Source organism: Pongo abelii, chromosome 1 (assembly GCF_028885655.2).
Source record: "Pongo abelii isolate AG06213 chromosome 1, NHGRI_mPonAbe1-v2.0_pri, whole genome shotgun sequence".
In the NCBI taxonomy this organism is placed as follows: domain Eukaryota; kingdom Metazoa; phylum Chordata; class Mammalia; order Primates; family Hominidae; genus Pongo; species Pongo abelii.
In genome coordinates, this window is record NC_071985.2 from 208462749 (window position 1) to 208479147 (window position 16399).

Here is a 16399-nt window from a genome sequence, read left to right on the forward strand (position 1 = left end):
ATAGAAAAATATTACTTTACCTTGCAATTACCACACGGGCCCATTGGACACCTTCTTAAATCTAAGATATATTATGGGATTGTATGATCTCATTTTTCCTATCTCTTGAAAAATTTTGCCATTTCCTCAGCCTAGAAATTACTTCATCATCACTTATTAACTATTCTAAGCTATGCTGAAAAGACTAAAATAATAAGAAAATGGAATGATGATGGAATTGCCTAGGAGGATGATGGAAAAATAATATAAATTATCAGTGTAGTGTCACCCTATAGTTTTCTTTCTTTTTCTTTTTTTTTGTTTTTCTGAGACAAGGTCTCACTCTGTCACCCAGGCTGGAGTGTGGTGGTGTGATCACAGCTTGCTGCAGCCTCGACCTCCTGGGCTCAGGTGATCCTCCTGCTTCAGCCTTTTGGGTAGCTTGGACTACAGGCGCATACCACCATGGCCAGCTAATTTTTTTTATTATTTGTATAGATGGGGTCTCACTATGTTGTCCAGGCTGGTCTCGAACTCCTGGGCTCAAGTAATCTGTCCACCTTGGCCTCCCAAGGTTCTGGAATTATAGGTGTGAGCCACCATGCCCAACCCAGTCCACAGTTTTCTTATTGTGTCGTCTTCAACAAAATTATAAGCCATTAACAATTTCAAAAATGTCTTCAAGTGACCATGAATCACACTGCCCAAACCTTCTTCACTCCTGCCAACACTGGCTGCCCCCCAGACTATCAGATGCTCAAGGAGGAGCATGAGGTGGCTGTGCTGGGGGCACCCCACACCTCTGCTCCCCCGAGGTCCACCGTGATCCACATCCACAGCGAGACCTCTGTGCTCAACCATGTTGTCTGGTCCCTGTTCAACACCCTCTTCATGAACTCCTGCTGCCTGGGCTACATAGCAGTCACCTACTCCATGAAGTCTAGGGACAGGAAGATGGTTGGCGCCCTAACCGGGGGCCAGGCCTGTGCCTCCACCACCAAGTGCCTGAACGTCTGGGCCCTGGTTCTGGGCATCCTCATGAGCATTCTGCTCATCATCATCCCAGTGTTGATCTTCCAAGTCTGTCAGTAGAACAGGAGGCAGCATCCAGGCCAGGAGCTCTGCCCACGACTTGTCACCCACACACTCCACTTCTATTCCTCGACCTGCCCCTGGAGCCGAGTCCAGTATCAGCCCTTTAACCTCACACACTTTTCTACAATGGCATTCAATAAAGTACACATGTTCCTGCTTAAAAAAAGTATTGCACTTTGAGTTTGCAAGTGCAAGAAGGAAAATCAGAAATGATGAGAAGCTAGAATCCAATAGAGATGCATTTTGAATGTGAAATCTGTATTTATAAGATGCATGTGTTCCTGGTCCATGCATAGCAGTTGATGAGAATTTAGGTGTATTCAGAGACTGTTGTCCATTTAAAGTATGTAGCTTCCAAACCAGGAAAATAGGAAATAAAAGTTTAGGTTTGTTATGTTTAAATTCTTTTTAGAATATATAATAAAGTTGTTCTTCACTCTCCCTTTGTTTTTATTTTTATAAGTTTTTTTTTTAAAAAGATTTAAAATATTTGAGAGTGTTCCATATCACGAGGTCAGGAGATCGAGACCATCCTGGCTAACAAGGTGAAACCCTGCCTCTACTAAAAATACAAAAATTAGCCAGGTGTGGTGGCGGACACCTACTTGGACAGCTGCTTGGGAGGCTGAGGCAGGATAATGGCGTGAACCTGGGAGGCGGAGCTTGCAGTGAGCCGAGATCGTGCCACTGCACTACAGCCAGGGCGACAGAGCGAGACTCCATCTCAAAAAAAAAAAAAAAAAGAGTGTTCCATTAGTCCTAGATGGTAAATAATAGTGGGTCTTTTCCCTCATATACTGAAGATTAAAACAATCTGGCCAGGTGCAGTGGCTCATGCCTGTAATCCCAGCACTTTTGGAGGCCAAGGCGGGTGGATCGCCTGAGCTCAAGAGTTAGAGACCAGCCTGGCCAACATGGTGAAACTCTGTCTCTACTAAAAGTACAAAAATTAGCCAAATTAGCTACTTGGGAGGCTGAGGCAGGAGAATTGCTTGAACTCAGGAGTCAGAGGCTGCAGTGAGTACCTTAAATACCCTGGAAAGACATATAAGCCCTACAAAGATTTGCAGACCTGCCACTTTGGTGAAGTTTGTGGGGATATAGTGGTCTGGGGCGTGCTAGTACATTTCCTCTAAAGTAAAGACAAGTTGTTGTACCTTACACATCTTACTGCTAAGAAATAGACACAATGCCTGGTGGGTCCCTTTGGAGTTTGGAGGCAGCTTTTAGCATACTTGCTAATACTGCTCTGACTCATTCCTTAGATGACTTAGATGACTTAGATGACTTAGATGACTTAGAATGCTGCCAGTTTTGAGTGGGCAGACAGCAAGAGAGGGTTCTGCAGTGTGTCCAGACTGCAGTGTGAGTGGGGCCTGCTTATCCACAGGGATGAGGGCTCCTGATATTTTCATGAGCCCACAAAAAGATTGTAATTTATTTTAAAATCAAAAGAAAAATGAATATAATAATAATAATGATCCATTCTAGATTATGTTCATTTTTATACCACCAATGGAGTCACAAAATAGAACTTTAATTTTTTTTTTTTTTTGAGATGGAGTCTCACTGTGTCATCCAGGCTGGAGTGCAGTGGTGCCATCTTGGCTTACTGCAACCTCCAACTCCTGGGTTCAAGCCATTCTCCTGATCAGCCTTCCGAGTAGCTGGGATTACAGATGTGTGCCACCACGCCCGGATAATTTTTGTATTTTTAGTAGAGATGGGGTTTCACCATGTTGGCCAAGCTGGTCTCGAACTCCTGACCTCAGGTGATCCACACCTTGGCCTCCCAAAGTGCTGGGATTACAGGCGTGCTACTGCACCTGGCCTTAAATTTTTTTTTTTTTTTTTTTTAGATGAAAGATGAGACCCGCCAAGGCAGGAATGCCTAGTGTCCATGAAAGTCATAATGCAGCCCTAGGTACAAGCTGCTGTGCCGCTTAGACCATCCAATCCAGCCAATCTGAAAGTGTCAGAGGTGTCGCTGCTAGATCGGCACACCATGCAGAGCATCTTGTGAGATCCACGGGGAGGCTCAGAGCACAGATCCCTAGAGTTCTGTATCAAGGTCAGGCCCTCTCTGGTAGAGAGGACTCTCCATTGGAAAAGCAGCTCCTGGCATGACACTGAACCACGGTAGATATGGATGCAGGTGACCACGTGGCAGAGCTGCCTGTCTGTTGTGAACTGTGTATTGTCAGAGCTTCCAAATAAAAATGCTAGTTATAATGCTTCGAGTTATGTGATGGAAATGGTTTATTTGGGGTTGGGTCCAAGCAGGTTCAGGAGGCACAAATAAATTATATGAACAGATAGCAGGGCAGAACCTATATAACTACCTTTTCCAAACTGACACCTCTCTCTTTTTTTTTTTTCAATAGAGATGGGTCTCACTATGGTTTTTGTTGTTGTTGTTGTTGTTGTTTGTTTGTTTTGTTTTTCTGAGACAGAGTCTTGCTCTGTCGCCCAGGCTGGAGTGCAGTGGCACGATCTCGGGTCACTGCAACCTCCATCTCCTGGGTTCAAGCAATTATCCTGCCTCAGCCTCCCGAGTAGCTGGGATTACAGGCATGCACTACCATGCTAATTTTTGTATTTTTAGTTGAGACAGGGTTTTGCCATGTTGGCCAGGCTGGTCTCAAACTCCTGACCTCAGGTGATCCGCCTGCCTAAGCCTCCCAAAGTGCTGGAATTGCAGGTGTGAGCCACCGCGCCCAGCCAGGGTCTCACTATGTTGCCCAGGCTGGTCTCAAACTCCTGGGCTCAAGAGATCCTCCCACCTCAGTCTCCTGAGTAGCTGGGACCACAGGTGTGTGCCACCACGCCCAGCTAATTATTATTATTATTATTTTTTGTAGAGACGAGGTATTGTTATGTTGCCCAGACTGGTCTTGAACTTCTAGAAGGCTCAAGCAATTCTCCTGCCTTGGCCTCCCAAAGTGCTGGGATTACGGGCATGAGCCACTGCACCTGGCCAAACTGATAGCTCTGACTCAGCTCACAAGTATGGCCTCAGAGGGTTCTTTAGGATCAACTGAAGAAAAGAACTCGGCTGGTTCACAGGTAGGTTGGAGCCATATATAGCACTGGCAAAACATGGACAGTTACCACACCCTGGGGTGACCCTGGAGGACAATGGTGAAGGGAAATCCTCCTAGAGGAACAGAGCTGTGGTAACTATACTCCATGGTCCCCACTGCACAGACAGAAAAGCGACTCCCTATGTGGAAACGCATGACTCCTGGGCGTGGCTAATGGCTTGGCTCTGCTTTCTGGGGAAATCTGAGCTAGGACCTCAGGCTTACTCTCTTCCAGGCACTCATTAAGTCCTTATGCAATCTTATCAGGTGCGTATTTTTGTAATCCACACTTGATAGATAAGGAAACTGAGATACAGAAGGGTTTGATAAAAGTTGCTCAAAGTCTCACAGTTAATAAGTGGCACTCTGGCCGGGTAATCCCAGCACTTTGGGAGGCTGAGGCGGCCACATTACCTGAGGTCAGGAGTTCAAGACCAGCCTGGCCAACATGATGAAACCCCGTCTCTACTAAAAATACAAAAATTAGGCCAGGAACAGTGGCTCATGCCTGTAATCCCAGCACTTTGGGAGGCTGAGGTGGGCAGATCACGAGGTCAAGAGTTTGAGACCAGCCTGGCCAACATAGTGAAACCCTGTCTCTACTAAAAGTACAAAAAATTAGCCAGGCGTGGTGGCAGGCGCCTGTGATCCCAGCTAGTCGGGAGGCTGAGGCAGGAGAATCGCTTGAACCCGGGAGGCGGAGGTTGCAGTGAGCCGAGATCGAGCCATTGCACCACTCCAGCCTGGGCGACAGTGTGAGACTCCATCTCAAAAAAAAAAAAATTTGCTGGGTGTGGTGGCACGCCTGTAATCCCAGCTGCTTGGGAGACTGAGGCAGGAGAATTGCTTGAACCTGGGAGGCGGAGGTTGCAGTGAGCCGAGATCACACCACTGCACTCCAGCCTGGGAAACAGCAAGACTCCTCAAAATAAATAAATAAATAAATTAATTAATCAATTAAATAAATAAATAAATAAAGTGGCACTCTGAGGTTCAAACTCAGGCAGCCCAGCTTTCCAGTAATTTTCATGGTAGGGTAGAATGACTAGTACCACGCTGGAAGTTGAGACATCTCTGGGTTCGAATCCCAGTGATGACACCAATATCTTGTAGGGGCCTTGGGACAAGTTTCGTCTGTACTCTAGGGCTGTTTCCTCTTATAAAATGCTCGAACTCTATTATCACGAATGCTTCTAAGTTACTTGATTCTTCTGGGCATTCCAGGGGTTCAGGGTGGGTGAGGTACATGGTAGTACACATATGAATAAGCCATAGTTCCCCACTAACACCGCAGCCGTCTCCGCAAGCGACAGCCATAAAGGCTGCATTCTTCACCTACCTGAGCAATTATGGGTTTGGAGGTTGTTAAATAATGATTCCAGCATGTGCTTTGTATAAATAAAGGTTGGGGCAGGGGGAGATGAGGAGAATGTGGGCCTGGCTCATTTGCGCAGCTAAAAATAGAAATGTGAAAGTCCTATAATGATGAGGCAGAAACTTAAAACAAATTTCTTGGAAAATTTCATCCTCACCCCACATTGCCCAGGTATTTCCCCCTTTTCGTCTTGTGCAGAAGGAGCAGGGGAAATTGGGGTGAGGGGTGGGTATCACAACACACACTTCCTTCCTGGTGCTGAGAAGGAGGGACCGAGGAGACCAAACTGGGAACAGAACGTCTGTTCAGGAGCCTGATGCAGGCTGACACGGGCCTTTGAGCTCCCTGAGTGGCATTTACAGCCACAGATATGGAAAAGAAAATAAATCTCCCAGACTCGGCATCTTGCTTTAATTAATACCATAATCAAGTTTCTGGCCTTGTGGAATGGAAGGATTTCAACACTCAAGGCTCCTCTGGCAGCCCAGCAAGAAGTGGGCCCCCTGGCCAGGCAGCCCCCAGGGCCATGGGCTGGCCAGGCAGGGCCAGGAGATCAGGGAGGGTGTGCTCAGGGATCCCGGACAGAACAGCAAGAAGATGGGCTCCAGGTGTGAGGCAGGGGGCTCAGGAGGGAAGAAGGAAGCCTCTATGGAAGGTCCTAATCCCTTGTGTTTATTGTGCATTTATTATGTCCTGAGCTTTCACCTTTATTTTTCCATTCAATCCCTACAGAAGAATTGGGGAAGTTGTACTCCTCATTTTCCAGATCAGGAAACAGACCCAGAGAAATGGTGTGATTTGCCCAGAATCACACAGCTAGAAGGTGGTGGAGCTGGGATCTGAACCTAGGCTCCATGAGTTGAGAGAGGCAGAGGATGGGGAACCAGCTCACTGAAGGATGGAGGACTGGTGCCTTCCATGTCTCCCCATGGCCTGGGTGGGAGGTAGGGAGGGCGTCCCTCTCAATCAGGATCACCCACTGTCTCTGTTTTAGCTGATAGAAGTCTTCCAAGGAGGGGCTGGGTGCAGTGGCTCACACCTGTAATCCCAGCACTTTGGGAGGCTGAAGCGGGTAGATCACTTGAGGTCAGGAGTTCAACACCAGTATGGCCAACATGGTGAAACCCTGTATCTACTAAAAATACAAAAATTAGCTGGGCGTGATGGTGGGTGCCTATAATCCCAGCTACTGGGGAGGCTGAGGCAGGAGAATCACTTAGAACCCAGGAGGTGGAGGTTGCAGTGAGCCGAGATTGCACCACTGCACTCCAGCCTGAGCTACAGAGCAAGGCTCTGTATTAAAAAAAAAAAAAAAAAAAAAAAAAAAAGAAGAAGTCTTCCAAGGAGGATTTGGGGGTTGAGAGGCGATGGCCATATTTTAAAAGTGGCCTCAAAAGGAAAGAAGTGGTAGGTGCTGAGGAAGGTGGAGGAATAAGTGTGTGGAGCCCAGGTTGGTTCTCCAGCAAGTTTCCAGCCCTCCTAGGGGCTAGATGGAATGGATACCCAGGGGTGCCTCCAATACACAGTCTCCACAGCACCATGAACCAAGAGCACAAAGAAGGAACCACAGTCCTGGCTGGCTGGGCCTCTGGTCCCCTGGGTGCTGAGCCAGGGTTGGGGCCAGGGCCTGATTTCTGCCATTCCCTCTCCTGCAGGAAGGCCCTTTTTGGACAGCCTCCCTGGCCTACATGCCTGGCTCTGTTTGGAGGCTCCACCGAGTAGATAAACATAGGAAGTTGTCAAATCATGATCTGGCCCCATACCTCTGTCTCTCCTCTCCCCTCCCACACTCAATGCTCCAACTAAGCTGGTGCACACGTGGGCTCCTGAGGTCCTGGGTTTGCGTGCTCATGCTGTTCCACACCCACTGCCCAGAAGGGTGGTTTCCCTATCACAGACGCTAAAGTCCTCTCCACCCCTCACTGGCTGGCCCAAAAGCTACCTCCTCCAGGAGGCCTCCCACGAGCATCTCAGCCAGAAGTAATTCTCCTACGTTTGAGCACCCACAACATCCTTCTGCCTTTGAGCACCCATCTCCCCCTTTCTCATGACCAGAGTACTTTTCGTCTTGCACGGAGTCACTCATTCATTTGAAACACTCATGGGTGCGTGCTTCATTTCTTGCATATTATTTTGTCTGTGACATACCTCTAAGTTCCTTGAAAGCAGAAGCTGGTTGCAGTTATGATAATAATATTTCCTTTTGTTGAGTGATGACTCTGTTACCAGCACGTAAGCATTTTATGTGGATCTTTTAATCTTCACAAAACCCTGTGAGGTTCATTATCATCCTCCATATTTTATAGATGAAGGAACCGAGGCAAAAGAGGTTAAGCAAATTGTCCAAAGTCTAGTAAGTGGTAAAGCCGGAACTCAACCCGGTCAGTCTGATACCAGAGTCTAAACTTGTAACAACTATTTTAATTTCTGTAAAACTTGTGGAAGTGCCTGCATTGTGCCTGGCCAGTAGAAACAGATTTATTTATTTATTTATTTATTTATTTTTTTGAGATGGAGTCTTGCTCTGTTGCCCAGGCTGGAGTGCAGTGGCACAATCTTGGCTTACTGCAACCTCAGCCTCTTGGGTTCAAGCGATTCTCCTGTCTCAGCCTCCTGAGTAGCTGGGATTACAGGCATGTACCACTATGTCTGGCTAAATTTTGTATTTTTAGTAAAGACGGGGTTTCGCCATGTTGGCTAGGTTGGTCTTGAACTCCTGACCTCAAGTGATCTGCCCACCTCGGCCTCCCAGAGTGCTGGGATTACAGGCGTGAGCCACCACACCAGACTAGAAACAGATTCTTAATGTTGCTTGAATGCAAACTCCCCACAGGGCCCCATATTGGACTTTGTATTTGCTTGTTTCCAAAATTTATTGGTTGAATCAATGAAAAAAATGGCTAAGGAACGAACTCATGGTTAAGTTTTGGAAGTTTTTCTAGTTATGTACTGCTGCATAACAAACCACTCTAAAACCAAGTGGCTTCAAATAACTGTGTTATCTCATGATAATGAGATTGGTTCTGTAGATTGACATGGCTCAGCTGGGTGGTTCTGGCCTGAGGCCTCTCCTGGGGTTACAGTCAGGTGGCAACTAGAGCTGGAGCCACCTGGTGGCTCACCTGGACAGGACGTCCAAGATGGTTTCTTCCCTCCTGTGTCTGGCACCAGTTGGGTGGCTAGAACAGCTGGAGGCTGGTTGGCATCTCTCTTGCCACATGGACTCTCCATGTGGCTAGTTGAGATTCCTTACAGCATGGTGGACTCAAGCTAGTAGGAATTCTTCCATGGTGTCTGGTTTTACCCAAGGCAGGCATTCCAAGAGGCCCTGGCCAAAACCTTGGAAGTCATCTGACCTAGTCTCAAAAGTCACATGCCATCCTTTTGTTGCATTGAGTACTGGGAGGCGTGGTTCATTGGTTTGGGGAGAGGACATCTTTAGAGACTAGTTACTATGGGAGTAGCAATGAATCGTGAGGGTCCTAAGGTTTCTGTTACTCTGGCGTGACTGTGAATCAGGATCTAATCAGGAACTGAGGGTTGAGTGTTGATGTGAGGGTAAACTTCTAAATGAGGAGAGCTGCCACCCATAATGTCTCAGCCTTTCCCTAAGAACAGAAGTTTGCCTAAATTGGGGTGCTGGAAATTTTGCTTCCTATTCCTTCCAGACCCAAATCCTCTAAATCCAAGTCAAATGGAAAAGCCTTTCTTGAGCGCCTATTATGTGCCCTGCCCTGGGATTATCATTTTTAAATAATCCCTAATGCTTTTGAGTGTTTGTGCCTGACATTCTTCTAAGTGCTTACCCATATTGTATGTAATTCTCATAACCATTCTATTTGTTAGGTACTTTCGTTAGTCCCATTTTACAGGTGAGAAAAAACAAGTCACAGAGACGTTAAGTAACTTGCCTAAGCTCCACCTAAGCCAGTCTTCATGTGGGCTCCTGGAGGGCCTGGATTTGCATGCCAACCAACACCTTCCTCAGCACCTACCACTTCTCTCCTTCTAGGTCCACTTTTAAAATCTGGCCATCAACTCTCAATCCCCCCAAATCCTCCTTGGACGGCTTCTGTCGGCTAAAACAGAGAAGGTGGGTGATCCTGATTGCATCACCATTTCCTACCTCCCACTCAAGCCTTCGGGAGAGGTTAAGTAACTTGCCTATTGATCGAATCGGCCTCTGAGGCTTATGCATTCGTCACGTAGTTCTTGTGCCTTGGTTTTCAGCTCCATCAGGTCCTTTAAGGACTTCTCTGCATTGGTTATTCTAGTTAGCCTTTCGTCTAATTTTTTTTCAAGGTTTCTAACTTCTTTGCCGTGGGTCAAAGTTCCTCCTTTAGCTCGGAGTAGTTTGATCGTCTGAAGACTTCTTCTCTCAACTCATCAAAGATATACCATGGAATACTATGCAGCCATAAAAAATGATGAGTTCATGTCCTTTGTAGGGACATGGATGAAGCTGGAAACCATCATTCTCAGCAAACTATCACAAGGACAAAAAACCAAAAGCTTCATGTTCTCATTCATAGGTGGGAATTGAACAATGAGAACACAGGAAGGGGAACGTCACACACCGGGGCCTGTTGTGGGGTGGGGGGAGGGGGAAGGGATAGCATTAGGAGATATACCTAATGTTAAATGATGAGTTAATGGGTGCGACACACCAACATGGCACATGTATACATATGTAACTAACCTGCACATTGTGCACATGTACCCTGAAACTTAAAGTATAATAAAAAAAAGAAAGAAAATAAATCTGAAAACAAGCAAAAAAAAAAAAAAAAAGTAACTTGCCTAAGCTCCTCTATCTGATTACTTAAGTTCATGTAATTAGCAAACAAAGTTCAAATACCTGAGGATTTGAACTCAGGTATTTCTGACTCCAGAGCCCACATTCTTTACCCCTTGCCATCCTGAGTCCCTGCTCTGTGAGAGACCTGAGCCAAAAGACATTGTTTCTGCCTTCCAGGAAATTGAGTCTAGTAAAGAAAATAAGACTCTTGTCTAAGAGTCTTAGACATTTGTTTAGGAAGCAATTCTGTTATTTTTAAATGGTCAGTGGAAAGGTATCTACCTCTCTGTAATAATGGTAGAGTGTAAATTTCATTTCATCAGAAATTCATTTCATTTCATTTGAATTTCTCCTGAATTACCCATCAGAATCAAGAGGAAATGCTTGACATGAGATCATAATGGAAAAACCTCTATCTAATTGCACAAAAGAGGGTCCCTAGTTGTATCAGTTAGCATTTGCTGCATAATCAACCACACAAAAATATAGTAGCTTGAAACAGGAAGGTATTTACTCAGGATTCTATGGTTTAGCAATTTGGGATGGGATCAGCTGGGCTGTTCTTCTATTAGTCTCGGCTGAGCTCTCTCATGTGTCCACAGTCAGCTGACAGACAACAGTCTCACATTTAGTACGTGGTTGGCTGTTTCCTGGGGTGACTGAGCTATGTCTCTTACCATTGGTAGGTTACCAAGGGCTCTTCCACGTGGGTATGGTCACAGGGCTCCCAGGAGTAGCAAAAGGAGGCAATGCCTAATGCCTTTGCTTGCACCATATTTGCTTATGTCCCATTGGCCAAAGAAAGTCATGTGGCCAAGCCCAGTTTCCGAAAGTAAAGAAATAGACTCAACCTTTTGATGGAAGGGGTTGCAAAGTCATGTTGAGAAGGGGCATGAGTATAGGGATGGGAGGAATCTGGCTTACTTCTGCACTCTATCACACTAATTTCCCGGAAGTCAAAAGACACCTGTGGCAAGCAGAATAATGGCACCCCAAAGATGTCAGCATTCTAGTCCTGTAACCTGTGAACACATTACCTTATGCAGCAAAAGGGACTTTGCAGATGTAATGAAGTCAAGGATCTTTTGATGGGGAGATTCTCCTGGACTATCTGGGTGTATTCAATGTAGTCGCAGGGGTCGTTAAAGGGAAAGAGGCAGCAGGAGAGTCCCAATCAACAGGGAGAGGTGGCGATGGAAGCAGAGATCAAAGTGATGCCACTGCTGGCTTTGAAGAGAGAAGACAGCCATGAACCATGGAATGCAGACAGCCTCTGGAAGCTGGAAGAGGCAAGGGACAAGTTCCTCCCTGCAGCCTCCAGAAGGAGCACAGCCCTGCTCACACCTTGATTTTAGTCCAGTGACACTTCTGACCTCCAGAATGGTAAGATAAAAAATTGGTGTTGTTTATGCCACTATGTTTGTGGCAATTTGCTACAGCATCAATAGGATGTAAATACAACACCTTCAGCCATGTGACCTTTTTCTCAAGACCAGTAATAACCTGCTTTGTGATTACTCAAAAGCAGGCAATCACATCTCTTTTATTAGAAGGAACAAAGATAAAGGCTTTTAAATACCCACTCCTGAAAGTCTTCAAACCCCAGAACATCAACGCTCAGTGGGAAGGCCCACTGGGAATACTGTCTTCTTAAAATCAATTTGAGAGGAAATTGGAAGAAGTATTTTGACAACACTGCAGACAAAACCATGGTTAGAATGGGTAGAGTTGAATGAGCGTTGTAAGAAAGGTATCGTGTTATGTTCATGAGCTGCTTTCCTTAAAGATCTTGATCTTTTAAGGCGACTTAACTTTTAAATATTTATTTAACAATTTTAAGAGCAATTTTAATTTTTTTCAAAAGAATATAATGGAGTATAAAAGGTTCAGACCATTACCAAGTTTCCATTGGTCCCCTGCTGCCAGCATATCTTGATTGCCATCAAAATCCCTAAGAGGAAATAAGAAGCTTCTCTCTCAATAATGCTGAATCAATAGTGACAGCCACGTCACACTCAATAACAGAGAACAAAGTAGGATGGCCCATAATCTTGGAGCAGAGTGCGTGGAAGCGTCCCTGTCACCAGTGAGGAGGCACTGGTAAATTCAGCAGTGAGACATTGAGGGGGACTCTCTCTAACGGGAATGAATACCAGCCTGTCCCCTTTGGTCTGACTTCTTACTGATGTACCCCAATTTCTCTGGTTAAGACTTCAGCCAGCTTAGCCGGGCACGGTGGCTCATACCTATAATCCCAGCACTTTGGGAGGCCGAGGTGGGTGGATCACTTGAGGCCAGGAGTTCGAGACCAGCCTGGCCAACATGGCGAAACCCTGTCTCTATTAAAAATACAAAAATTAGCTAGGCATGGTGGCGGGCACCTATAATCCCGACTACTTGGGAGGCTGAGGCAGGAGAATCCCTTGAACCCAGGAGGCAGAGGTTGCAGTGAGCCGAGATCACACCACTGTACTCCAGCCTGGGCAACAGAGGAAAACTCCATCTAAAAAAAAAAAAAAGACTTCAGCCAGCAGATCAGAAAGCAGAAAATGCATTTGCCTTAGTAGCGAGTCGACAGAATTCCAGAGACTTGTAGCCGTCTCAGGCTCTCCAAGCTGGAAGCAATTTCAAAGAGCAAAGGCACGACCTCTCACTTACAGATGAGGAAACTGAAGCCCAGAGAGAAGTAATTTGTCTGAGGTCACCCAGCAAGGTGGTGACAACACAGGAACTGGAACTCATATTTCTTCACTCTCAAGACAGACTCTGGGCTGCCCCTTAAGGGAAAAGTAGAGAAGGGAGGGGAGAAAAAGGTAGACATGAAGGAGAAAGAAAAGGATAAGGGAGAAAAAAGAAAGGACAGAGGAAAAAAATGAACAATCAGAGTAAAGGAAGCAAGCACTCTCTAACTCCTGACCTCGAGTGATCCTCCTGCCTCAACCTCCCAAAGTGCTGCGACTACAGGCGTGAGCCACCGCGCCGGGCCTCAACCAGCGTTCTCTAGAGCGGTGGATCCCAAATGCCATCTGAGGACCAACAACAGCAGCGGCATCTGGTAAGAGCGAAGAGAAGAACGTATTTCCTAAAATAGAATGCTGAGGAAAACAAGAGGCAAGTTTAAAAATAATGGAAAGTAATTTTATAATAAAATACAATGAGGGGGTACTAATACCTAGCTCATGTTTCTTGTAAGGACTGAGCAAGAGTAAGTATGTAAATATACTAGTTTGTAAACTATAAATCCTGATGGAAGGCACCTAGCTGTGTGACCTCAGGCAGGTTACTTCTCCTCTCTGAGCCTCTGTTTCCTCAGCTGCAAAATGAGAGGGTTGAATCAAAAGAGGAACAACGTTCTTTGAGTAGCTGGTATTGGGAAAGAACTGAAATTGCTGGGACCAAAGAGAAAGAAAACTGTTTCTGTTCAAGAAACTTGGCTGGGTACGGTGGCTCACACCTATAATTCCAGCGCACTTTGGGAGCCCGAGGTGGGTGGATCATCTGAGGTCAGGAGTTTGAGACCAGCCTGGCCAACATGGCAAAATCCCGTCTCTACTAAAAATACAAAAATTAGCTGGGTGTGGTGGTTCGTGCCTATAATCCCAGCTGCTCGGGAGGCTGAGGCAGGAGAATCACTTGAATCTGGGAGTTGGGGGTTGCAATGAGCCAAGATTGTGCCACTACACTCCAGCCTGGGTGACAGAGCAAGGCTCCATCTCAAAAACAAAAAACTCCCTCAGTCCGTTTTCCCCATCACATTTGCTGCCATCTACTCAAGCTAACTGCAGTGGAAGATTGATCCAGACAACTAGAGTGACAAACCACTTTTGCCTTGATTGTCTAGATGCTGTTGAGTGTGACACAGCTGGGTCATCCCAGTTCTGCCCTGCCTGCAGTGCCCTGCCTGCCGGGACAGGCCAAGGCCCCTGACTCACAAGACATCACCTTCTGCCCAGCTGCTCAGCAGCTTTGGGCCACTAGGACCAGACTGGGAAGGCAAACTCGCAAATTCCATTTCTGGCTCATCGGCGACTCATTTCCAGAACTCACCCTCTGGGGAGCTTGTTAAAAGGCCCTTGGCATCCCCAGGAGGGGGGCCCAATTGGCCTTTATGAATGAACCGCTCCAGAGAAATCAATAAACATGTCATTCAGGTCAAGTAAACAAACGCGTTTTCTCCTTGGGACCTAGAGCAGGGCAGTGAGCCTCCCCGTGGGCAGGGGGCTTCCAAGAAGCCGCTTTGTCTGAGCCCAGCCCTGGCTGCAGGTCAGTATCCCCGGTAGGGCCCTGGCTCCCTTTTGAACTCCTGGCAGACCCACCCCTACCTCCTGGTCCACAGCCCTTTTCTTGAGAGGCCAGTTCCCAAAGTAGAAGCAACTTCTCTGATACTTTATGATTGGGAAAGATCCTGCAGAAAATCCTTTCTTTACTTCTGCACTGCCACATTTTCTCTTCCTCATTCATTGATTCAGGGGACATTGATTAAACACCTACTATGTGCCAGTCACATATGTCCTAGGGGCAGAGACTCAATGATGCATAAGATCTGGGCTCTTGTCCTCAAGGGACTCATGCTGTACAGTGGTTCCTCCTGCCCCAGGATCACTGGAGAAGCTTTGAAAACACACAAATCCCCAAACCATCCACACACGTGTGACATTGGACGTCCACTCATGCCCATTCACCTTCTCTCATACTCACCTTCGATTGTGCTATTATTAAAGTTTTATATTTCAAAATCTGATTTTTTTTTTTTGAGATGGGGTCTCACTTTGTCACCCAGGCTGGAGTGCAGTGGTGCGATCTCGGCTCACTACAACCTTGGCATCTTGGGTTCAAGTGATTCTCCTGCCTCAGCCTCCAGAGCAGCTGGGATTACAGGCATGCACCACCACGCCCAGCTAATTTTTGTATTTTTAGTAGAGATGGGGTTTCGCCATGTTGGCCAGGCTGGTCTTGAACTCCTGACCTCAGGTGATCTTCCTGCCTTGGCCTCCCAAAGTGCTGGGATTACAGGCGTGAGCCACTGCACCCGGCCTCAAAACTTGATCTTAAAAAATAAATGTAAAAGTTAGACTTAAAAAAAATCTCAGAAACTTTACTTCTTACAGACACAACGTACTCAAAATGTTGCGTTTATAGGTTAATGGAGTTATGGTGACACTGAAAATTCTTCCTGTGTTGGCATCTGACAGAGGATTTGAAACCGAATGTTGAACTCATGTTAGGAAAGTGAAGCAGCAGGTTCTCTGGAGAGAGATGGTCTCTGCGTAGCAGAAATGGAGTTCCCCCAAGGGAAGCAAGTCTGGCCGATGGGGCGCTGGCTTCCTCACACAGACACCAGAGAGGAGCTTTCTTCCACATTGTTATCTGCAGATTTCTCATCATTAGCCTCTCTCAGCGCACCCAGAATGGGATATGGTGGGTCTGCAGAAAAGGAAACAATGTTTCCAGATCCTCAAGGCCTTCTAGACACACACTTAGTGCATTAAAGGAAAATTATTCACAGTCTAAATGGGTTAAAAGTACTTCTGCAATATAAATGCAGTTTTAACAGTTTTAAAGCTAAGAAATATGTTCATTTTTCTTCTCATGGCATATTAAAATTAAATTTAAAAAGTCAATTCTTTTTAAAAAGACAATCAGACTTATTGTAATAAAAAGACTGTCAGGAATTTATTACCTCACACAGTGAGACGCAACATGAGAGTCAGAGAGAAAATCTCGACAGTCTTTGGTTTGGTTCCTGGTTCCAAGTGTTCTGAGGCCCAGTCATATTTCCGTTGAGTTTCGTAAGACACCCATATATATTAATGTTTAAAATTGCCCTTTTTGGCTGAGCAAGTTTAAATTGGTTTGCTGTGGCTACTTGCAACTAAAAAGAGCCCTAACTAGCACAGACCTGAAAGAATTCTGAAACACTTTCTAAGAGTCAGTTGGGCTGCTTTTGGCTGAAAGTAAGTGAATTAAAATTTAATTCACTTAAGAGGTTTCCCACTCCTTCTCTCATTTAACAAGAAGTCTGCAGGTTGATTATACAAGACACAACTATATCCTCAGAGAACCAGGGGC

At 46.0% G+C, this 16399-nt stretch overlaps 1 protein-coding gene across 1 annotated transcript; it reads left to right on the forward strand.

Moving 5' to 3' along the window:
- Positions 1-650: 650 nt before the first annotated feature.
- On the forward strand, positions 651-1071 carry LOC100453625 (interferon-induced transmembrane protein 3-like). The gene has a single exon (XM_054540070.1). The coding sequence runs from the start codon at positions 670-672 to the stop codon at positions 1069-1071; it is 402 nt and encodes a 133-aa protein (XP_054396045.1). The 5' UTR covers positions 651-669.
- The last annotated feature ends 15328 nt before the right edge of the window (positions 1072-16399 follow it).